The 24,817-nt window shown below is 52.5% G+C and overlaps 1 protein-coding gene across 2 annotated transcripts in view; it reads right to left on the bottom strand.

Annotated features, from left to right (window-relative positions):
• The window catches only part of TM6SF1 (transmembrane 6 superfamily member 1), a 30,472-nt gene that overhangs the window by 1,280 nt on the left and 4,375 nt on the right, over positions 1–24,817 (bottom strand). Inside the window, exons 2-9 of one of the 2 annotated variants that reach the window (XM_039217051.1) lie at positions 23,960–24,063; positions 18,630–18,727; positions 13,860–13,963; positions 12,035–12,117; positions 11,069–11,190; positions 9,048–9,152; positions 7,058–7,150; positions 6,572–6,691 (exon numbers count right to left, since the gene is read on the bottom strand). In XM_039217051.1, the coding sequence (XP_039072982.1) occupies positions 6,572–6,691; positions 7,058–7,150; positions 9,048–9,152; positions 11,069–11,190; positions 12,035–12,117; positions 13,860–13,963; positions 18,630–18,727; positions 23,960–24,063 (829 nt within the window). The remainder of the gene's footprint in view (positions 1–6,571; positions 6,692–7,057; positions 7,151–9,047; positions 9,153–11,068; positions 11,191–12,034; positions 12,118–13,859; positions 13,964–18,629; positions 18,728–23,959; positions 24,064–24,817) is intronic. The other variant, XM_039217060.1, reaches the window with a different exon arrangement.

Below are 24,817 nucleotides of genomic sequence, written 5' to 3'. Positions count from 1 at the left end.
TCAGTTTATTCTGCGACGTGGTGAAGACGAAACTCGCCTTTTCCACGACACCTACGGGACGAGCTCTCGTGAGCCGCACTCGTATGCGTTTGTAGCCATTGCGGGTGTTTTCACAGGTGACGTTTGTACAGACTGCTGCCGCGCTGGGCACCTCTGGTGCAGGTTTGCTACTCTCGGGAGGTAAGAAATCAGTGTGGCATGTTGCCAAGACGCAACACGTACCCGGTCTGTGCGGCCCAGCAAGGGCTCTGCCCCCTCATGCGCCCCCCGGGGCAGGTGCCCGAGCAGAGCCCGGCAGGTGTGAGGCACCCCAGCTCCGGGCTCTGAACACCAGGTCCTGGAGAGTCCAGGGCGTCGGAGAGGCTGCCCTGCGGGGCTGCTCCCGCCCCATCCCAGGAGCGCGGAGCCAGAGCGAGGCCCCGTCCTTAATCCTAGTTCTCCCTAGAGCCTCTTTTCAACAACAGTGATTTTCTGAATTAATATAACCAAACTTTTGGACTAGACGCCAGACTTGAACCTTGATTTTCAAGAATCGTGGGTTTGATGTCTCTACAGACACGTACACATCACAAAAGTCCCCAAGTTGGGGGAAACGCCAACCATCCTTTGAGAAAGGAAGTAGTGTGAGCAGTCACGCCTACTTGCACAGCGGAACCTGCACCAAAAGTCAGTGAGTCCGTCCGTCCGTCCGTCCATCCGCTCCCTTCCTGCGCTGACCAGTGCAGCTAATACCTCATTTTCCAAAACAGCAAAAATCACGGCAACATGACAAAATGGTCCTGTCCTAGAGTAGACTGTAAGCCCACCGGGCAGGCACTGTGTGTAATGCTTTATGTGGCGCCTCTCGCACTGTTAGAGCTCAATAAACGTTCATCACTAATGGTCTTGTGACTGTCACAATGCAAAGAGCTTCTGCAAAGCATTTCTCTATTTTTATACCTGTTTCGGTAGGCCTTCCTCCTCCAGCACCATTTCACCAGGGGACGGGTCCACATCTCTAAAGCATGGAGCTGTGTGCACCCAAGAGAAGCTTCAGGCCAGTGTCGTGGGCTTTCAGGCACTGCCTGCACTTGTAATGGGTGTGGCGCTGGCGGCCACGCCTCCCCCCAGTGCGCACCCAACCACAGCTTCCTCTCCACCGAGCGGTGGCCAGTGCCCCGGGTTCTGGAGTTTCAGAAAAACCTCCGCTCCCCTGAGGAGTTTCCTTCCCACACAAGGGGCTGCTAAGAGCCTGCACAGGGTCTCGTGGGTGATGTTCCTGCCAGCACCCAAGGCCTCCAGACGCCAGGGCTCCAAGCTCAGCCGGGCACCTGGTGCTGGGTCAGTGGCTCAGTGCTGCTGAACTGTCACCCAGGATGACAGGTACAACTTGTAGGGCCCAGAAATTTTTGTAGAGTCCAGTGATGTGAGGTTGAGCCCCTCATCATTTTTCTTATTCTAAATCTGTTTTCACCTCAAACAAATTTAAAAGATACACTTTGATTGTTTTTTAAAGACATGGATGACTGGAATGGAAAATGAGGCAATAAAGGCAAAGATCGGTTACATTTTAATAGCTCTCTTTTCTTATATTTATAGAGACAACCTGGAAAGGATGCCTAAAAATCACAATCTCGGTTCCAGAGGAAGAGCTGAAAGAGTATTATGTGTCCACATAAGTATCACAGGCCAAAACTAATGTGAACATTGGGACAGCGGCCAGGCTACTGGGCCAGTACAGGCCGATACGGCTAATCCAGAACTCTGTTATTTTTTAGGGTGTTCTGAGCAGCACAGTCCCGTGGTTAAGGACACTGAATCTGGAACCATACTGAGTGTCCAGCCCCAGCTCTACCACAACCCAGCAGCATGACCTTGGGTTAGGTACGTAACCTCTCTGGCTTCCTCATCTGTAACAGCAGGATGATGGCAGCACATTGCTGGGCTGGGGCAATGAGGTGACCTTTGTGAGGTGCTTAGGACGTGCGTAGCAAGTAAATTACCTGTCCCTGACCTGGCATTCTCCTTCACTGCGAGCTCAGGTGGGCTCTTCGTTTTCAGACCCCCTTGCTGGCCTTCTGACCATTTCAGGACTGTCTCTACCAAAAGATAATCATGTGAAGATTTTAAACCCAAAGCCTGACCTCAGTACTAATTAAAGATGTATCGTGATGAATTACACTAGAAGCAAATTATTAAAATAGGATTTGCATTAGTATCCCAGCTCTCCACCTTCTCCCTAGATCTCTCAGATGTATCCTAAAAGTTTCCGTAAAGAAAAACATACCATAAAATTCACCTCCAGCAGTCAGCTCTACAACCAAACTGTCCACAGATAAGCTTCTGGACCCTCGTGCGAGGAAGTCCACGGCACCCGCAGGGCCCGGGAGTCTGCGTGGCGAGCGGGAAGGGCCCGGCTGACTGAAGCAGGGCCGTTCTGTTTCCATGGGTGTGGCTGGGTGCATGCCAGGCCCACCGTGAGTCTGTCCCAGAGCTTTCCCCCAGCTTCTCTGATGCTTAGGTAATTATGTCCGTGTTTTACCATTTAGGCACTAACACCCACATGTAGCCACAGGATAATGAATGAGCCTCTGAGCAGCACAAGGCATTTCTAGACCCCCCCTTGGGAATCTTCTCCCAGTAGCAAGAAAGGAGCAGCAGAGACCCATGGCTCATTCCGTGCCGGGCACTGTCCCCCTCTTACACAGATTACCTCACATGGTCCTCAGTGGCTCTGTGAGAAATGATCCTAACTTTACAGAAGAGGAAACCGAGGTAGCCAAGGTCACGAGCCCATCGGTGACAGGCTGAGAGACGAACCAGTCCGTCTCCAGAACTCAGACTCTTAACCATGTTGACTATATTGGCTCTGATTGTTTTCTTTTAATCTCTAGTGATGTTTCAGCAGAGAACAATTCTTCGGTTGCTAGGAAGTGCTAGTAGTAAGTGGGTCCAGGCAGCCTGGTGCAAGCTAGATTTGCAACTTTAATCCCATGATAAGAATTTTGTGTGACGAGACACTGGCATTAGGAATAAGTCCTCACTGGAACTCTTTGCCGTAAAACGTGCCTTGGTTTTATTTTATTTTACTTTTTGATTGATGTTTTGATTTTTTTTTTAACATTTATTTTTGAGAAATAGACAGAATGTGAGCAGGGAGGGGCAGAGAGAGAGGGAGACACAGAATCCGAAGCAGGCTCTGGGCTGTCACCCCAGAGCCTGATGAGGGGCTCAAACTCACAAACTGCGAGATCATGACCTGAGCCGAAGTTGGCCGCTTAACCAACTGAGCCACCCAGGGGCCCCTGGTGTTTTGATTTCTGAAGGCAGAAGATATGGCAGATTCCTCCGTGATCTGAAACCAGGGACTAACGTGTTTTCCACAGACTCCACTGACCTAGACTTTTTTCACGGATTTGTTTTTCTTACTAAATCACATAGACCTCTGGGAGTTCACTAGGCCTTTCAAGAAATGCAGGTTTTGATCAAGGTAGTGGGATTGTGAATGCACAAAACTTCCTCTTATTTATTTATTTACTTATTATGTGTGTGGAGGAGAGCGCCAGCGGGGGAGGGGCGGGAAGGGGAGTGCAGAGGATCTGAGGCAGGCTCTACACTGACAGGCTGACAGCAGTGAGCCCGATGCGGGGCTCGAACTCCCCAACCGTGAGATCACGACCTGAGCTGAAGTCGAGCGCTCAACCGACTGGGCCACCCAGGCGCCCCCGAGTGCACAAAACTTCTAAATGAGGAAGGGCCGCCAGTCGGGGCTGAGCAGGGTGTTCTCCGGTGAGCGCGTGAGCGGCCCGCCCCACGTGAGGACTCCCGCCACGCGCGCGTGCTGGCTGGTGCAAGACGGACCCGGTGACGGGAACCGCGCGTCTCGTCCTGCGCACTGCTGCGTGGCGGGCGCTCTGTACCTTTTCCTCGGGCTGCGCACTCTGAGCAGGGAAGCACTGGAGCCAAGCGCCGCGGAGGCGTCAGACCGACGGGCCTCCGATCGCCCCGTTCTGCTGGGTCGGGAGAAGCCGCCTTCTGACAGCGACAGATCTAGTCTTAGCCTCCAGCCACCTCGTCAAGCTGGGCCGGGACGGAGGAGCCCGAGGCCACGGCCGAAGTGCCGACGGCTGCCAGGCGCCCTGCCGTCCACACGGCCCTTCCGGAACCACCTGCCGGAGCCGCGGGCGCCCGTCCGCAAGCCCAGCCCCCACCAGCAGGCACCACCCGGGGTTGGCGCCGCTGCCCCAGGTTCAAGCGCCCACTGGCCGCCAGGGGATGACCTTGCCAAGCCTCGTGACTGCTGGCTGTCCGCATGACTGGCCTGGACCTAGGCTTCCTGCCGCCTCCTCGTCTTGTCTCCCGGGACCTGACTGGGCCCCACACCTGGCCTCCCTGCTAGACGACACCCCGCGTTCCTGCCGCGGGGGGACCAGGGCACACGGCACGCAGAGGAAACCCCGTCACGTCAAACCCCGAGCCAGCTGATCGTGTGAGAAAGGGGGCCGGTGAGAGCGGGCCGCGCGGCAGATGGGGGACCGCGGCCGAGGAAGCCAGAGCCAGGGCTCGCTGTGCCCCGGGGCCCGTGCGCCTCCCCAGCCTGACGGCCACGGGCCGCCGGCAGGTCACCGCCTCCCGCCCCGAGGCGCGCGGACTCCTCCGCGCCCACGCGAGGGCCTGCCCTGTGCAGCAGGCTCTACCCCGGTCCCTGTTTGCGGGAGAAGTGTGGTGACGGGAGAGGAGAAGACGGGCCTCGGGGTCAGACGGGATTCCGCGCCCCGATTCTGCCCGCCAGGTAGTAGCTGTGACCCAGGCTAGTGCCAAGCTGCGCTGAGCCTCAGCTCGCTCTGCGTTTAAGGGAGGCCGCGTGCTCCCCGCGCTGCTTCGGGGCACGGGCACACGGACGACCACCTCTGCTTCCCTTGCAGCCCGGGTGGTCCCAGACCTGGCTCTGGAGACGCTCCCACACGGCCATCTTGGCACAAGCAAGAAACAGAAGTGTAGCGTGTTAGCCCCTGAGCGTTCGTTGCGCCGGCAGAGCGCACGGCCCGCCCTCCCCGCCCCCCGGGCAGCTAGCCGCTCACGGCCTGCACCCCCACCCCGCGCACGGCCTGCACCCCCACCCCCGGGCAGCTAACCGCGCACAGCCCGCTGTGCCTCCCACAAGGCGAGGGGAGCTCAGACCCGTGCAGGGCAGCGGTGAGCGCTGGGGTTGAGGGTTGCTGTGGAGACAGCGCCAAGGGGCCCTAGTGGTGGCTGGATGGCAAGGGCTGAGGGGGAATTAGGCGCAGGAGTCTGGGGCAGCCGGGGCTGAAGACAGAAAATGCGAGGTCAGCTTGTAGCTGGCACTGAAAGATGCGGAAATGAAGGCCTCTTCAGGGGTCGGTTAAGGGGCTTCTCCTCCCCCTTCCCTCCTTCAGGGAAAGAGCAGGAACCCTTATTTCTGGATGCTGCACCAACTGTTTTGATACTAATATTCTAATTCTGTAATTAAGAATTACCTCAGGGGCACGTGGGGGGCTCAGTTAAGTGTCTGACTTCAGCTCAGCTTGTGATCTCACAGTTGGTTGGTGGGTTCGAGCCCCACGTCGGGCTCTGTGCTGACAGCTCAGAGCCTGGAGCCTGCTTTGGACTCTGCATCTCCCTCTGTCTGTACCCCTCCCCTGCTCACGCTGTCTCTGTCTCTCAAATATAAATTTTTTAAAAAAAATTTTTAAAGACCTCAGATGGAAGGATTTAGCCCAAAGGATTAACCCATAAATACTGTAACTGTTTTTCCACCCTATAAATTCTAGAGTGTTCTTTTGCCAGGAGCATAATTAACCGTATATGCTGACCATTTCCAGATGAACCTCATTCTTAGGTCAGCTTGAAAAGAGCAAGATGCAGAGAATGATTTTAAAAGATGAATTCATTTGTTGTTTTTATTTAGAGTAAGGGGAAAAAAAGATGAAATTACTTAATAATTTTCTTCCTCCTTCCTAAGATCAGTTTGTTTTGCTAGGTGTTATCTTGTAAAAATGCACTTTGTATAATCATACAATTCCCTAGATGATTTTATTCCAGTTCAGTGAAATATGCACTCACTGAATACCTTCGTACGCTCGGGCGCGGACTTGGCTAAAGAGCAAGAGGAAGGAACGATGATGGACCCTGCTTCCCCAGAAGGAGAACTTTCTCAAACCCCGTTACACTGGTTCAAGATCGTGTTGTGGAACAGAATTCTGAAATCTCAAATTTAGATAGACGTCTTCAACAAAACAGCTCTCCAGTCTTTTTGTTCAGAGACTGGGAAAGGGTCCTGGGAGGCAGTGGTGGGGCCTGGGCATGTGACCTTGGACAAATCGTCTAACTTCACTGAGCCTCAGCTTCCTCGTCTATATAACTGGATGGCACACCTAACGTCACACACCTGGTTATGAGATTTAAATAAAATGCATATGCAGAAATGTCTTCCAAAGAACCATAAAACGAAAGGGGACATGCCTAGTAACTATTTCCTGCCCCTCAACACCAAGCAGAGATGTTTCTTAGATACACAACAATGACAGCCAAATCCCCAGCGAACTTTCTTAATAGAGCGTATTTTTAGTACCTGGGCTACACCTCCAGCATGTATCAGTGTTATGTCGACCATCCAGGAACATCCAGGAACGACTAAGCCATAAAGCGCAATCACAAAGTAAGGGACAGAATAGAACAGATACGCCAGCATCTGCATTGAAGAGAGAAAGAACATCTTCAGCAAATTAACAGTTAACCATGCATGACGAAAAGCACAAAAGATTTCACATTTCTAACTCCCGTCTCCTACATGGGGCCACATGTTCCCATTTTTTTTTAATATGTTTATTCATTTTTGAGAGAAGGAGACACAGAATCTGAAGCAGGCTCCAGGCTTCTGAGCTGTCAGCACAGAGCCTGACGTGGGGCCCAAACCCATGAACCAACTGCGAGATCATGACCTGAGCCGAAGGCAGATATTTAACGGACTGAGCCACCCAGGCGTCCCCCACATGTCCCCATTCTTCAAGAGAGAAAATCAACATTAGAAAAATCTGAGGCTTCATAACTACTTGACCTGGATTTTAGGGTAAGCAGCAGGATCCTTTAGGTAGGGCTCTTGAAATTGCGTGTAAAATCGGCAGAGCTCAGCCGGGCAATCCAAAGCAATCTAGGAAGAAAAAATGAATTCACGATAAAGTTACAATCGCATCTGATTCTCAGGGTTTGCTGAGAAGGCTAAACGTTCCAGGTTCAGCCACAAGCTGTTCTGCTGTGTAACAAAAAACTGTATTCCAGAAGGTCATCAGTAAAAGGGAAAGAAAGAAACGGTCTACTTAGATCTACTCTAAGGACAGGAAGGACAAGTTATTAGTGGAGCCGGAAACAGCTGCTGCTCTGTCCTTGCGTACCTCCCAAGGACGCAGCTTAAGTATCTAGATTTAAGCAGGCAAAGCGCAGCGCACGCTGGATTACCGGTTTCACTTCCTGGAAATGACTGGCCCACTCCTCCCTGCAGGAAGAGAAGCCGTTCCTCTTCACAGCGAATCCATCTAACTGTGCTTTGCAGTATTTACGAAACCGCACCCTTCTCTCTCCATCGAGTGCCTCACGGCGTATATGGCCTTTGGGGGCAGTAAAGGATAAGGATTTGCAAGCCGGGTCCTGCGTGAAGCCACGTTGCCATGTCCACTTTGAAAGGGAGCACAGAACAGTGTCTCTGGCACGTTACTGGGTCCCCTCGGAGTCACCGCCCTCGTGTATCACCCCTCCTGTCCTCGGCCATAAACGTCATCCCACGTAGGCCACATCCATGGACACAAACCAGGGGCAGAGTTGGTAAAAATGGGCCCAAACTTAACAGCCCATCCGCCAAAGCCCCACCCACCACGTGTCAAAAACTCACAGGCACGCGTCCTTCTTGTGTGCAAGAATAGAGCTGGGGCTCGTTTTTGCTGTTCCTGCGGTTCTTTGAACTTTGGGGATTACAGCAAACTAACCTAAGGACACTTAGGGGCGCCTGGCTGGCTCAGTCAGCAGAGCGTGTGACTGCTGACCTCAGGGTCACGAGTTCAGGCCCCACGCTGGGCATGGATATTACTGGGGAAAAAACCAAAACCGGTGTGTTGCTCTGTGGTCTGAGTAAAGCCTCCAGCCCCGCCTCCTCCTTTGCATCCCCTCTGGGCCACTCCTCCTGTGACTTACTCCCGGAAATTTCTGACGATCTGCTGATTGATCTCGCCCTGATCCCAGCCAGCTACACAGGGTATATATAGCTCGAGGGCCCCAAGACTGTGAATCAGCTACAGCAGCCCACACTTGCCACTTGGCTCCCTGACTTGGGCAGTGCCAGCAGCAGCCATAGAACAGTAACTGTCCCTGAAGCTGAATGCATTACCCGTGTAATTCCAGCCACTAAAATTTCTTTCAAGAATAAATCATGAAACTGCGGCATCGCAAAGGGTCCTCCATCGATAAAAAACAGTAACACCAATCATTTACTGAACACTTACCAGGTGTAAGGCCCTCTGTAAGTGTTTTGCTGTTTATTATCTTATTTAATCTTCAAACCAATACCATAAGGTGGGTACCGTTCTTTTATAGCGAAAAGAAACAGGTCAAAGAGCCTAAGTCATTTTCCCAAGACCACACGGCAGGTGAAGAGCCAAGATTCTAACTCCTTCCTCTAGTCGCCTTCCTCAATCCCTTCTCCCTCCTCCTGAGAACACAGCCTTAGCGGAGTCTTCAGGGATCACCCATCCCAAAGACATTTACATCAGAATCAGAAACATTCAGAGAAACCAAAAGAATGAGACTCTAATGGCTAATTTTTCAGGCATCCTAAAATAGGGGAAGGAAGAGACCCCTGGGTGGGGCTTAATCCAGGGACCTGGAGGAGGTGGCATGGAGGGACACAGGAGGGGCCACACCCCAGGGCGGGGGTGAGGGGGGGGACTTCATGCAGGCAAGAGTGGCAGCAAGCAGGGCCAGGCCTCCAGGCTCTAGAAGGTCTGATTAAATATGTATTTCTCTTCCTTTTTTAACGTCACTTTGAGCTGTACACTTACCAACCCTCTAAACAGACAAAATCCAGTCGCCAGGAGGAGACACACAACCAGCATTAAATCAAATGGTCTTCTCAGCAGGTCCTTTGCTTGGACTTCTTGAACGACCTAAAACAGAGTTTGTAACCCATGAGCAGTCCCAGAGCATCCAGGAAGAGTCTGAGATCTACTGAAGCAGGGGGCTGAGATGCGGGACGGTGAGGGGTCCTGACGGCTCAGGACTCGTACCCTAAACCACTAAGCACTTAAGTCAAGAAAATCGTGTCCCTCCTCTCAGCGTCCAGATTGCTCATCTGTGAGACGAGGAGATTGGGCCAGGTCACCTTGAAGGTTCCTTCGAGCCATTAAATTTTTCTTGAGATAGCAGTTTTGTGATTATAAATGTAAGATACGCTCACTTTAAAAGTAAGGTAAATCTGGGGTGCCCGGGGGACTCAGTCAGTTAAGCATCTGACTTCAGCTCAGGTCATGATCTCACAGTTTGTGGGTTCGAGCCCCGTGACAGGCTCTGGGCTGACAGCTCAGAGCCTGGAGCCTGTTTCAGAGTCTGTGTCTCCCTCTCTCTGACCCTCCCCTGCTCTCTCTCTCTCACAGAAATAAATAAAATATTAAAGAAAAAAAAGTAAGGTAAGTCATAAACCCATCACACCAAGAGCCACTGTATTTTTCTGGAGATCTATATATAAACTGCATTTATATTTTACTAAATTATGACTTTATGTATAAATAACTTGACATAATTTGAGTGTTCTTTGGACACTCAGCATCTACCTATATTATAAGCACTTGGCCACATTATTAAAACTCTCCTAAAACTTAAAGTCCTGTGGAAACACCCTATTTTAGCCATGCTCTCATGGGTAGACATTTATGCAGTTTCACTGTAAAGTGACGGTGAACAATTCTGTACATAAATCTCAGCATCTCTCTGCAGATTTTCTGAGGATGGGGCCTCAGATGAGGAGTTTAAGGGGCTAAATTTGTCAAGGGTGATAATACTGCCCACCTGCTCTGCCGGGTGATTCTGAGTTTGTGCCCCTGTCACCAGTGTGTGACAATGTCCATTTCTCTCTGGCCGTCGCTGTGCTTTAATTTTTAAGAAATGGTAACGGACAGCTGTGTGTGTCTTTGGACACGAGCACTCCATTGAGACACTGACAGGGAGACTTTAAAAGGGGAGCCCAGGGCTGTGTTACTGTCTGCTTTTCCTTTTTGACAACCCCCAACCTCACCCCCCCCTTCCTCAAAAGGGTGTAAGGGACAGAAGCCATCACTGCCCCAACCTGAGTTCACTCAGCAGGCGTCTAACTGTTTACAAATGAAGGGTTTGTACATTACAACGCATGTTCACAAGTTGTGTCGTAAATCTTACAGTAAAATGAGTAATCGCGTTCTGATTATCTCTAGTAATTCATTTTCATGGATCATTTTGCTTAAAGAATCTTGTCTGAGGACCTCATGCCTATATAAAGGAAGAGAAACTTAGGAAGATGTTACTAGCTTAGAAATGAAGACCTGAACAGAGTACCTGCCCAGCCCACACTGTTTCACTCTGGCCACCTCGGCTGTGAATGGGAGGCAGGTGTCTCAGAAGACGTCCGTCCTGTAGCCAGGCCTCCAGGGGCCTGGATCTCTGGGTAAGTCACACCCTGCGGCTGTGCGTGCTGCCTCAAACAGCAGTATCTCTCCAGCCTCCCCTTGGGACCGTACGTGCCCCAGTACCTTGAAAGGGGGGCCCAGATGCTCCAATGCCAGGCCATAAACAGCCTCGGCCACACCACACACTCCACACACTGGGAACAGCCAGGAGGACCCAGTGCATGGCCTGGCCAACTGAAGCAGGTGTGTTCAGACAGAAACGCCCTCTCTGCCGCCATCACTAAGGCGGGGCCAGTGCACAGAATGGACACAAACGGACCACCCCGGCTGCTCGCGTCCGCGGACCTCGGTCCAGCGCAATCGCCAGGAGATGCAAGTGAGCCTGTGTGATTGGGAACAGGTTACAGTTAACGAAACAAAATCACCTTTGAGGGATAATTATAATTTTCTGGTGGCTGATTATAGATTCTGAAACCAGCCCAGATGGGAAGACAGGTGTACGGTATGCTTAAGAAAAAAGCAGGGCAAATGCGTGTTCCATACTTCCCTATTTAAAAAGAAAGAAAGAGAAAGTCAAAAGTTTGCCACAAGCATGTGTAAACACAAGCAACATGTAGGATATGCCCCACCTCAAGTCTAAAACTGCTATGGACCAGATGATATTCTTAATGAGATCAAAAAAAAAAAAATCAATTTAAAGGGGTGCCTGGGTGGCTTAGTTGGTTAAGCGTCCCGACTTTCGCTTAGGCCATGATCTCGCGGTTCGTGGGTTCGAGCCCCACGTCAGGCTCTGTGCTGACTGCCAGCTTAGAGCCTGGAGCCTGTTTCAGTCTGTGACTCCCTCTCTCTCTGACCCTCCTCTGCTCATGCTGTCTCTCTCTCTCTCTCTCCTAGAAATAAAAAAAAAAAAAATCAATTTAAAACTATGAGGTGCTTTTTAACAGGCACGTTGTAGCCACTGTACTATTAAAGTATATTTAATACAATACCCTGGCTTCTTACATAAATAACCTTTTACATTAGCTTTCGAGAGTCTTCACTTTCAAATGTATTTATCAAGTGTGTCGAGTTACATATAATACAAAAAGCTGTAGGAAGTATTTGCACACCACCTGTAGCCACAAACACAGTACTTACCCCGCTAGATCCTACATGTCAGGAAGCCCTGATACAAGATTGTCTAACTGTTCAGCGTCCACTTCCGAAAACTGCTATAAAGCCATTTCTTAAAAGGTAAGATCAAGGAGGGGAAAAGGAAGAATTCCACCAAACAGCTTTATGGTAAGCTTGGAATTTCTTGGTTCTGTTAAAACCAACATAGCTTCTCTATTAAGAATGCTCCCGACCGTTTCAGAAAAAGAAAAGTGAATTTGAAGATAAACGTTTCTTACCCACAATGTTTCCTGGCACAAAAACAACAATGCTCATGATGATAGATCCAACCCAGTAGAGGCCGATGGTCCTGTAACTTTCCCTGTGGTGAAAACATCTTGGCTCAGTGCACTTGCCTTAGAATTCCATTAGCAGAAGACGATCTATTATTATCCTGTCGGTATCCTAACTAGTGAAGTCTGTGAACTGAAACATCCTGAATCAATAGTGAAAAATCAACCCTACGGGACCCTAGTGATCAAACTTCATTTCCACCTGTGACAGACCATAGAACCTGCTGTGTCACCTTTTGAAGAGAAATTTCGCTTGCGATGCCGCTCATCTGTTCATCTACAGCACCTTCGATCCCTGTCAAAGGAAGTGCCGCATTCGACGGCCTCGTGTGAAACTCTCAGCAGGAAAGGAAATAGAAGGTTCAAAAAAAAAGAAGGGAAATTGGACTCATATTTTAAATCACTGGAAATATGAGTAATAGGATGTTAAGTGGGCTTTCCGTGGTGTCAGGATTTTGGCTGGAGCCCTAGAGACAAAGATAATACGTGACCCCTCCCCTGTGTTCGAAAGGAGCCGCTGGACACAGACCCCTGATCTTACCAGGCAGTGTGGACAAAAAGCTCTTTCAGCCAATAACCCTGACAGCCCACCTCCATGAGGGGCTGTGAAGAATCAAAAGGAGATTCTCTGAAGGGAAACCGGAGGACAACACTGTGCTTTCTGTCTGCGCCCCCACCTCCCAGATCCCCCAGAGGCCAATTCACAAAGGCTGGGATCTTGTGCAGGAGAATCTTCTTCCCCGGCCGGAAGCCGACTGAGCTGCAGACACTCTGGCCCACTCCCGGCAGCCCCCGAGCAGAGCCCAGGCATTCTCTGAAATACGTGCCGTGGTTCCTGGAACTTGGGTGCATCTCATGAAGAGATCAGCCAGTGCCTAGAGACGTCCAAACCTTTGCTGGAGCTGTCCTTGAGTTCATGCGTGAGGGGGCAGGGGTGGGGGGCGAGAATGAGCATTGTGTCTAACCTGGAGCTGAGGGGAGGCCTGGGAACACAGCTGGACTTGAAAAGATCCTGCCCCAAAGTGTATGCAATCTGGGTTAGAGGGACCCCCACAGAAGGAAGCTGTGGGTGCACCACCATGGCCAGAGGAGTCCCACACATTCGGCCAGAGAGAGCTCTGCTCACTTGCATTTGCAACGCCACGGTCGCTGGGGTCGGGTCTCCCGAGAGCCCACACATGTGCTCCCCATGACGGACCTAGCAGATCGTAACAGAGGGCACCAATCCCCCCAAAAATCTGCCCTCTTTCTTTAACTCCAAGTATGTACACATGCACTTTCCCAGAGGAGCCAGCAGCACAGCGACTTGAGAAAGAGCAAAAAGAGAGGCCATATGCCCCAGCCTCAGTGCAAACCCCTACGCCGCAGGGCTACACCAGACCCGGACGGAGGTGGGCGGAGACAGAGCTTTGACCCAAAATGAGATGGAAGTTTTGAATCAGAACACACTGGGCTTTAACGCCTGCAAATGAGACTGTCCTTACAAGAGAATACGATCCGTATTGTATTCTGCCCAAGCTTGAGGGGTCTGCCCAAGCTTGAGGGGTCTGCCCAAGCTTGTCACCACGGCCGGGGACAATCCACAGGGACACGTTCAAAAGGCAGTGATGCCGAGAAAGCAAAGCCACGTCTAACCTGTGTCCAAGGAGCATAGATTCGTGTCCGTGTGTGCCTGTCTCTATATTTGCCCCCACACGTGCATTTTCCTTACATACCCGCATACCAGGTGCTAAGCCAACGGCACACACAGCAGACAGACGGGCAGACTTACTCCCAGGCTATGGCTGCCACCATCACCAGATACATCAGATAATGAGCAGAGCCGTCCCAATAGCAGATCATGTGCCCGTATGCCGTGTTCAGATACGGTTCACCCTAAGGAGAGATTAAAAAACGAATCTACTTTAAATCTGACTCAAACATCTCAACACGGAACTCCTGTATATTTCATGTGTATTCCAAGTCACATGAAACAGCAGAACCTGAGTGTGTTTGTCTACTATGCAGAATTCTGTACAATTCCAAATTGGTAGGAACATGAAAACAGAACTTTACTCTGGAGCCCCCCAAAACTGGAGCCTGCCATGGGACGGCCGTAGAGAATACCCACCATCCTCTGACATGCTGGGTCAAACGCCCGTGGACGGCAGTACAAGGCTGATAGCCTTAAGGACAGTCCTGACTGCATGGCTAACTGAGGCCGAGTCAAAAATGAGACTCAAGGAGTTTGGCTCTGGCCGGAGGTGGGTGGCCAGAGATGGCCCAGTTCACTGGAGCCGCCGGCTGACCTTCCCGATTCACCTACGTGGGCATGCCCAGGCTTGCTGGGGTGAGGATGGGGAAGGCACTTCTGCCCCACACGCATGCACACAGATAGACAGACGGGCACCCGACCGCCCTACAGGACAGACACGACTCCGTTTTACGGATGAGGAGACAGAGCTCCAAGGGGTTGGGAGACCAGCCTAAGGTCACACAGCTGACCTCTAGCACAGAGCATACTATCGAGAAAAGCCATACTTCTGAGGATTTTTTCATTTTACGACCATGAGATTACATGATGGGCTACATGTCCCTCTTCCAGGAGGCTACCACAGAATCACTGTCAAGTTTGCACGGGTTTTTCGTTTCCTTCTGACTCTGCTCTCATTCCTCTCTCCCCCATCCGTGCTCTCCCGCCGTGTTTCCGAAGATGCCCTCAGTCCTTTCTGCGGCCACAACAGTCAGATCAGCTGGCCAGGAGGGCCCGCTGACGCCTGGCGTGTCCTCCCTCCCCGCACGTCATGTGCAGCGAGATCTAGTGAGGAGGCAGAAGTCACACAGCAGCCGGGCTTCTGTACCCACGCCTGACGTGCTCCCACCGAACAGTCCAATCCGATTTCGTGACTGTGACTGTTCACACCTACACAGCGGGCGCTCGGAGCCGGCGCTTGTTTCTCTCGGTGGCGCGGTGGGCGTTTTTTTTAATTTAAAAAAATTTTTTAAGGTTTATTCATTTTTCAGAGACAGAGACGAAGTGTGATGGGGGAGGGGCAGAGAGCAAGGGAGACGCAGAATCCGACGCTGGGCTCGAACTCATGGACCATGAGATCATGACCTGAGCTGAAGTCGGACACTTAACCAACTGAGCCCCCCAGGCATTCCCTCGGACATTTTTAACTGGATGCCCCAACAGGCCCTTCAGAACTCCTGAGTTTTCACACATCAGCTTCTGCCCTCAGTTGAACCCCAGCTGGCTTCTCTCTTCTTTTTTTTTTTTTTTTTTTTTAATTTTCTTTTTTTTTTTTTTTAGACACTGAAAGCGAGCAAGCAGGGGTTTGGGGCAGGGGCAGATGGGGGGGGGGAGAGAATCCCCAGCAGGCTCCTCACTGTCCGCACAGAGCCTGACACAGGGCTCGATCTCACAAACCCTGAGATATGACCTGAGCGGAGATCAAGAGGCTGCTGGTCAACTGACTGAGCTCCCAAGGCGCCCCCAAGGCCTCTCTGTCTGAACCATGACACCACCCTGCCTGCCCAGCTCAAAGCCACAGGGTCCTTTTCCACCCCTCTCCTATGCAGTGTGTGGGCACATCCTTTCATTTCTGCCTATGAGGTCACCGCGGGCCACCCTCCAGCCAGTTCAAACCCTCCCTGCCCCTCACCTTGCAAAACGGTCCCTCAAGCTACCTGCCCTCCTTCCGATCCACCTGCTAAATGAAGAGTCATTAGCTCTCAACACGTGGCTCCTGTGTCCCAGAGCATCCCAGGGTGCTGCATCTGCGGGACCAGCCCCTCTTCTATCGGGCAGCCGGGCGCCCAGAACCAGGCCCCGAGGACCCACCCACAGTGACACCAGCCCGCCTCTTCGCAACCCATCTACCTCGCACCCCACCACCCTCGGCAGCTCAACCTCCAGGCCATCTCAGCAGCCACCTTCTCCCCAAGACCTGCCCCCTTGGGACCCTGTGGTCACAGGCTCTCCAGGCTCCCTTCAGCCTTGGGGCCTGTCCCTTCTCACCACGTGAGGGGGCCCTTCTGACCACGGCCCCCCACCTTCCACCCTCTGCCCACTTCTCCTGAGCAAGCTCCTCTCTTCCAGACCTCAGGTGCTCCCAAATCTCTCTGCCAGGAACAGTCCTCGGCACTCAAGCCCTACCCACCAGAGCATCTCCCGGGGTGCCTCTCAACCGCCCGGAACCCCACACGTCCCCTGAGGAACTCAGCACTGTCCCTGTGCACCTGCACCCCCGGCTGACCATGGGGAGACACCTGCTGTTTCTTACCTCCAAGCTTTTGCTCAAGCTGACTCTTCCCCTTGGAATGCCCTCCACGTTCCCCCCACCCCTGTTCATCTGGAAAATGTTTATCATCCCCTGTCATTGCCATTTAAGAAAATTTAGGGGCGCCTGGGTGGCTCAGTCAGTTAAGTGTCTGACTTCAGCTCAGGTCATGATTTCACGGTTTGGGAGTTCAAGCCCCACATCGGGCTCTGTGCTGACAGCTCAGAGCCTGGAGCTGCTTCAGATTCTGTGTCTCCCTCTCTCTGCTCCTCCTGCTGCACATGCTTTGTCTCTCTCTCAAAAAAAATAAACATTAAAATTTTTTTTTAAATGCTGGAGCAGTGTCACAGATTCGAAGAGGACCCCCTGACTGCTCCGGACCCCGTTCTTGCTGTGTGCACAGGCAGGCCATGTGTTAGTGCCTTTCACTTTCCTGTGCACTGCAGACGTTGAGGTGTTTTTTTTTTCTTTTATGAACTAAAGCTCTGTGGGAACACCCTGCAGCAAGCTAGGCTACTGGAGCCATTTCTCCAGCAGCGTTTGCTCATTTTGTGTCTCTGTGTCACATTTTAGTAATTCTGGCAATATCTCAAACTTTTTCATTCCTATGATAGTTGCTACGGACATCTGTGACCAGTGACATCTGGTGTGACTGTTGTGACTGTCTTGGGGCCCCGTGAACCACGCCCATACAAGACGGTGAACTTACACGATACTTGTTGGGTGTGTTTGACTGCTGCACCTCCCTGCGTGCCTCCATCTCCCTCCCTGTCCCCGGCAAACTTCGCTGTCTTCTTGTTCTAGGAAACTGCACAGCCCCCACCTTCAGTGACCACCGCCCTGCCCAGTCAGCGCCGTCGACAGGAAGGCAAGACCCTCCAGCAGAAGATGGTGACTCGCTGAAAGCTCTGACAATGGTGGCAGTTTTTGCAATAAAGTTAATATTAAGGTAAGTGTGCTCTTTGGACCTAATGCTATTGCACTTAATAGACTACAGTATAGTGTAAACATAACTTTTTCTTAATGTTTATTTATTTTTGAGAGAGAGAGAGCAAGTGGGGGAGGGGCAGAGAGAGGGAAACCGTCTGAAGCAGCTCCAGGCTCCGAGCTGTCAGCACAGAGCCCTAGGCAGACTTGAACTCAGGAACCGGGAGATCATGACCTGAACCAAGGTCAGACGCCTAACCGACCGAGCCCCCAGGTGCCCCATAAACATAACTTTATACACACTGGGAAACCAAAACATCCATGTGACTTGCTCTATTGGGATATCTGCCCTAACACAGAGGTCTGGGACTGAACCCACATCACCTGCAAGGTGTGCCTGTATGGTGTGCGTAGTGTGTGTCTCCGTCGCTGCTCCTAGGGTCATCTCCCTGCCACGTCAGACAGCTCCTGGGGTAGAAAGAGGCCCCGTGATCCCTCCCCACCCCCCAAGTCTATTCTGGCTACTGTCTGCGGGACTGAATTCCTCCCGTCTGGTTTAATAACACCTGCGCACTCCCAAAGGCAGGAAGCGGGATGGCTTACTCTCCCTGCACCCCCAACCCATCCCTGGGTCCCCACTCACTCACTCCAGGTCCCTCCTCCCTGCCTCCTGTGCCTGGCCCCGCCCCGGCCAGCCTCCTGCCCTTGCCAGTCCCAAAAGCCTCCCCTTCAAGCCCATCCTTCCTAGAGCTGACTGCATCCCTCCCTGACTCAAAATCTTCCCTCCAACGTGAGATAAAGTCCAAACTCCCTCAGCTTGCATACAAAGCTCTCTGTTATTTGAAACACAGAAGAAGACGAAACAGCTCTGCTCCTTATTTCCTGTGTGACTTGAGAAAGTGACTTAACCTCTCTGGGGCAGATTCATTACCTGGTAACACAGGGAAGAGGACTAGGTCTCCCAAGTGCCAGGTAGCACTAGCAGATGACGACAGGGAGGGAAGGATCATCATTCAAGTGGCTTCCTTAAGTGCCTTGGTGTTCGATACTCTCCACGTGTAAGACTTACTTGGGCTTTCGGATATAGTAATGGTCTCACAGTAACAGACACCAAACGCTGAATTCACTTAGAGGATCTCATTCCCGGAGAAAGGGGGTGAGGGAACAGGTGTAAGACGGATGCTGAAGAGAAGCGCCTCCCACTTTGCACGTGAATAAACCACCTCTGTCCGTGGCACTGGATACCATGTGTGGTACCTGCTTCCACTGAACGGAGGGTTTCACCTCTGAGCCGCGTGGCTTGGGCTGCTGACCGTTGGCGTAAGGCTTATGGTCACTAAGCGACGCCTTACCTCTCTCAAGTAGTGCGTCATGAACCCGTCAATGATTCCATCCTGTTCGAGTGCTATGATGAGGTTCACCACGCTGGTAAAGCCGAATACTGCGTACACTAAAGCGGAGAAAGCGAGAGTGTATTTTTTTAATTAAAAGAAAAATTTTTAAGTAACACTTAGCCCCAACATGGGGCTCGAACCCACAACCCTGCTATCAACAGTCGCATGCTCCACTGACCGAACCAGCCATGTGCCCCCAAGAAAGCAGTAGTTTAATTTTTTTTTTTTTAATTTATTTTTAGGAGAGAGAGAGAGACAGCGTGAGCAGGGGAGGGTCAGAGAGAGAGGGAGGCACAGACTGAAACAGGCTCCAGGCTCTGAGCTGGCAGTCAGCACAGAGCCCGATGCGGGGCTCAAACCCACGAACCGCGAGATCATGACCTAAGCGAAAGTCGGACGCTTAACCGACTAAGCCACCCAGGTGCCCCAAGAAAGCAGTAGTTTAAAAAGCAGCAGGTCAGGAGGGGCGCCTGGGTGGCTTGGCCAGTTAAGCATCTTGATTTTGGCTCAGGTCGTGATTTCGCTGTTTGTGAGTTCAATCCCCACATCCAGGCTCTGTGCTAATAGTGCAGAGCCTGCTTGGGATTCTCTCTCTTCCTCACTCTCTGCCCCCCACCTCTAAAAAATAAATAAACATTGGGGCGCCTGGGTGGCTCAGTCGGTTAAGCATCGACTTCGCCTCAGGTCATGATGTCATGGTCCATGGGTTCAAGCCCTGAGTCAGGCTTTGTGCTGACGGCTACCTCAGAGCCTGGAGCCTGTTTCGGATTCTGCGTCTCCCTCTCTCTGCCTCTCCCCTGCTCATGTTCTGTCTGTCTCTCTCTCTCAAAAATAAATAAACATTAAAATAATTTTAATAAATAAACAATTCAAAAAGCAGTAGGTCAGGAGACAATGACTAAGAGCTTGGCATTCACCAATAACAGTGACTTGTTTTTAATGTGTTCCAGAAGACACTGTGGACACTCAGCATGAACTAACAGAAGGTCCCTCCTGCACACACATTGGGATCTTTGCCTGTGTCACTGCCCAACCGCTCTCTCCAGGGGGACAGAATGACAAAGTCGCCCACTAACTGTCCCACAGGATTCTACCAGGCCTGCCCATCCATCCTCCACTCCCCACAGGGGGCTGCTCGGGCCCCACCTGCACATAGGGAACAAAACCAGTAGCCAGGGGCCAAGCACACAGGTGACCACGAGGTAGGTATATTTATTTATTTATTTATTTATTTATTTATTTATTTATTTTAATGCTTTTTATTTATTTCTAGGAGAGAGAGAGACAGCGTGAGAAGGGGAGGGTCAGAGAGAGAGGGAGTCACAGACTGAAACAGGCTCCAGGCTCTGAGCTGGCAGTCAGCAAAGAGCCCGACGCGGGGCTCAAACCCACGAACCGCGAGATCATGACCTGAGCGAAAGTCGGACGCTTAACCGACTAAGCCACCCGGGCGCCCCACGAGGTAGGTATATTTAAAATAATGACTCAGGGGCGCCTGGGGGGTTCCGTCCATTAAGCGTCCGACTTCAGCTCAAGTCACGATCTCACGGTTTGTAGGTTTGAGCCCTGTGTCGGGGTCTGCACTGGTGGTGCAGAACCTGCTTGGGATCCTGTCTCCCTCCCTCCCTCCCCCTCTCTCTCTCTCTCTCTCTTTCTCTCTCTCTCTCTCTGTATCTCCCCCTCTCTCTTTCTCTCTCTCTCTCTCTCAAACAAGTAAACTAGAAAAAATTTTTTTAATAAAGTAAGATAATGACTCGGAAGAGATCATTCATACATCTCCATGAATTCCAAGCAGCCCAACCCACGGGGCGTTCACTGTTCACCCTGTTCCACACCGAATACCCTCAAGGCAGACAATGGCTGACGCAGGGGTGTTTACAATGGATGTGAGATGGCACCGCTGAATATTAAAGCAGGAAAACCACAGCATCTCCGAGCATCTTACTGGGGTCACGAGGATCTGCTAAATGGGCTGAAAACCACCCGCAACCAAATAGCTAAGGAACAATATGTTTTAAACAGCAAGTGATCGCACTTCGTGTGTGTCATTTACCAGTAAGGCTGGATTTTCAAACTGTCACAAACCAGAAACCACGTGATGGGCATGGACGGCAGAGGAACCCATAGGTGGACATGAGAGAAGCCAAGAAAGGGGCGCCTGGTGGCTCAGGGCATGATCTCACGGCTGGTGAGTTCAGCTCTGTGCTGACAGCCTTGAGTCTGGAGCTGCTTCGGGTTCTGTGTCTCCTCTCTCTGCCCCTCCCCTGCTCACATTCGGTCTCTCTCTCTCTGTCTCTCCGTCTCTGAATCTGTCTCTCTCAAAAATAAATAGACATTAAAAAATAAAAAATAAAGGAGAAGCCATGGAAAATTAAGGGAGGAGACTTCCCAGACTGTTAATTCACAGAAATGGGAAGCTGGCCTTGCCGAGCCTGCAGCTGGGGCCACGGCATTCACATTCTCCCTCCGGAGCGGGAGGCCCACCCCTGCCCTGCCCCGCGCACCCTGCCTCCCTGTGCCTCCCAGGCCTGTGCGCCAGGCCTTGCCGTCTGGAACTGGCCGTCAGGTGATCAGCCGCCGTATGTCTCCCAGGAAAGGAAGCATTCAGCACCTGATCACTGGACAGCTCCACCAACCCTGGCTGAGGCTGCCAGGTGTGTCCCAGGCTGGTGGTCAGCCCAGGGCCGGAGCCCCAGTGTGCTCCAGGCTATGACAGAGACAAGGACAGAGGGCTGAGGCTGCCAGGTGTGTCCCAGGCTGGTGGTCAGCCCAGGCCGGAGCCCCAGTGTGCTCCAGGCTATGACAGAGACAAGGACAGAGGGCTGAGGCTGCCAGGGGCGTCCCAGGCTGGTGGTCAGCCCAGGCGGGAGCCCCAGTGTGCTCCAGGCTGTGACAGAGACAAGGACAGAGGGCTGAGGCTGCCAGGGGCGTCCCAGGCTGGTGGTCAGCCCAGGCGGAGCCCCAGTGTGCTCCAGGCTATGACAGAGACAAGGACAGAGGGCTGAGGCTGCCAGGGGCATCCCAGGCTGGTGGTCAGCCCAGGCGGGAGCCCCAGTGTGCTCCAGGCTATGACAGAGACAAGGACAGAGGGCTGAGGGTTCAGGAGTAAGGGTGCTCAACCCTGGGAGTCAGAAGAGACGCAAGTCAGCTAAGCGTGGGCACCATGGAGCTGGGGGGCAAGATGGTGGCAGGAGACCAGTCTAGAAAGGTGGGCCGGGGCCAGAGCAAAGGCAGGCGGTGTGGGGCAGGAGAAAGGGTGTGGACCTTGAACTTGGACAGGTCCAGCTTATCTGCTGACTGGCTGCCCAATGTTAGGCAAGTTACATCATTTACCTAAACTTCAGGGTTTTTTAAAAAAAACTTTAAAGTTTATTTTTGAGAGAGAGAAAAACAAAGTGTGAGCAGGGGAGGGGCAGAGAGGGAGGGAGACACAGAATCCAAAGCAGGCTCCAGGCTCTGAGCTGTCAGCACAGAGCCCAATGTGGGGCTCGAACTCACAGACTGTGAGATCATGACCTGAGCTGAAGTTTGATGCTTAACCGACAGAGCCACCCAGGCGCCCCTAAACTTCAGGGGGTTTTTTATGTGCAAACTGGGAGAAATCAGTTACTCATAATTCTTTCCCTCCCCACCTTTGCCAGGACCCACTGCAGGCAGACAATATTCCCCACACCGCTGATGACGTACTCAGCCACGTGACTTGCTATGGCCAGTGGCGTGTGTGTGGAATTGACGATGGCCAGCTCCATGTCTCCTGTGCGGGGAGGAGGGCACACCTTGTGGAACTGCTGGTCCAAGAGCCACAAGACACAGCCCTGAATCTGACCCACAGCCCCAAGCACAGCCTTCCCGGCCACCCGCACACCTGTGAGCAAGAAAACTAGATGTTTGTGGCCAAGACACAAATACCCTACGTGTCCATCAATGGATGGATGGATAAAGACACACATAGACATGACGGAATATTACTCAGCCATAAAAGAAGGAAATCCTGCCATTTGCGACAACATAAATGGATCTCGAGGGCATTGTCCTAAGTGAAATAAGTTATCTGGAGAAAGACAAATGCTTTATGATATCATTTATATGCAGAATCTAAAAATCTGCCATCACAGAAACAGAGCTTGGAGCAGTGGTTGCCGGAGCTGGTGAGTGGGGGTTGTGGGGAGATGCTGAGCAAGCAAACTTCCAGGTGTAAGATGGGTTTTGGTGTCTATTTACAGTGTGGTGACTATAGTTAACAACACTGCACTGTACACTTGATGCTCTCCCTGCACACCAAAGAAAGGGAGTGATGTGAGGCGAAGGGCCTTCATCAAGGCAAACAACCTTGTGGTCACCATCTCCCAGCGTTCGCACGCATCACTTCATCACAGTGCACGCCTTACACACACAAAATATTGCCTGTCAATATACATTAGTGAAGCGGGGGTGGGGTGGGGGGTAGAAAAACATCTGCTTCTATAGGACACTGGGACCTGGGCTGGGGAGGGGAGTGTGATTCGCAGCCTGATCAAAGCAGAAACTGAGTGAGTAAATGCCCAGCACGGTTCCCGGCAGGGGAAGCGCTTGAAGGCGGTAACGGCTTTGCTGGAGGCAGCGTGCCACAAAGATCATGGTCTTTGGGGTCAATGCCGTTCTCACTGTGTGAACTTGACCTCGTTTTTCAGCTTCTCCATCTGTAACTGGAGGGTATTTGATGTGAGGGTCAAATAAAATACTCCCGCTGCAGTGCTCAGGCCCACACCGGGCACATCTTAAGTGCTTCATCAGTGGTGTTTTTATTTATTTAATACACGCGTGTATTTTTCAGGCACCGCTCCAAGTATTTTACAAATATTATTTAATAATTGCACCAACCCTCCGTGGTGAGTACCGTCATTTTCCTCATTATACAAATGTGCAGACCGAGCCACTGTACTTGTACAGCTAAGTTCCACACCCGGTGAGACCGCAAGCCAAAGGCCAGAGGTACAGGAAGGAGAGGGGAGGTCAGAGGTCAGAGCATGGCGGGGGCGGGGGCGAGGCGCAGAGGGGCGTCCTGGCTGGCTGGCCCTGGCTGCGAACTTCTACCATGATCTCAGCAGGGAAAGGGTGGGGTCCACGGCCCAGGGGAGGCGTTAATTTGTGGCCCTGAAATGCTCCTACGCTTCCTGCCACGCTCCTGGCGGGCGCGGGGCACCGGAGGCAGACCTCTCGTTCACGGAGGAAACACAGCGCAGGCGAAGTCAAGTGTCGTGGCGTGAGTGGACACGGCAGTCGCCTCCCAGGGGCCCGCAGGCACGTACCATAGAACAGCGGGTCCCGGGGCGGTTTTCTTTTGACGAGGACCCGAGCCAGCAGCGCCACCAGGAGCAGGGTGAGGGCAGCAACCCCGACGACTGTCCAGGAACTGCAACGACCGGAGCAGGGAGGCGGTCACTTATCGAAATAAACACGGCGGCGCATGGAATTTCCTGGCTGTTGACTGCGCTCGCTCCCACCTCTGCCTCGGGGGCTTCCTGACCAGTATCTGCAGCGTCGGTCGGCCCCTCCCTGGCCACCCCCCACCCCCACTGCCGGCCACCCGTGTGACTTTCAGGGACTGGAGCCACCAGGGCCTCACTCTTCCCGCCCCGCCCACCTGCACCCTCCCGCCCCCCCCCACCCCGAAGATGGCCTGCGCCTGCAGCTCCCCCAGGCCTTGCCCCCAGGGACGACGGGCCTCACCGCCGAATCTGCCCCCCCGCGCTGGGCCAGCCCGAAACCCTCAGACTGAGCTCCAGGGAACACACGGGAGTCACAAGTGCACGGGCCTTTCAGGAGGACGAGGAAGGAGGGCCACGTGGAAGAGGCTGGGCAGGACCTGCCGCCAGAATGAAGCCAGCTCCCCACCCCCAAGGCCAGCAGGCCGGTGTCCACCCCGCACCTGGGAGCTAAGGTGAGGTGGGCTGGGCACAGGGAAAGGGCGTGGCACCAGGACGCGGGGGGGGGGGGGGCCAAGGTTCCTCCCCGTGGGGCACCCCGAGGCAGCAGTCAAGAGCCCTGCATTCTGGCCCCTACTCCGCCCCTGCCCAGCTGTGCGGCTTTGCCAAAGCCTGCTGTTTCATCACCTGTTTATGAACTAATTTTAAAACCTATTATAGGATAAAATGTATCATGCACCC

The sequence above is a fragment of the Hyaena hyaena genome, unplaced genomic scaffold (genome assembly GCF_003009895.1).
Source record: "Hyaena hyaena isolate Hyena2069 unplaced genomic scaffold, ASM300989v1 scaffold_13, whole genome shotgun sequence".
NCBI lineage: Eukaryota > Metazoa > Chordata > Mammalia > Carnivora > Hyaenidae > Hyaena > Hyaena hyaena.
The sequence above is the reverse complement of the archived record's forward strand: the minus strand, read 5'-3'. Positions and strand labels throughout refer to the sequence as shown.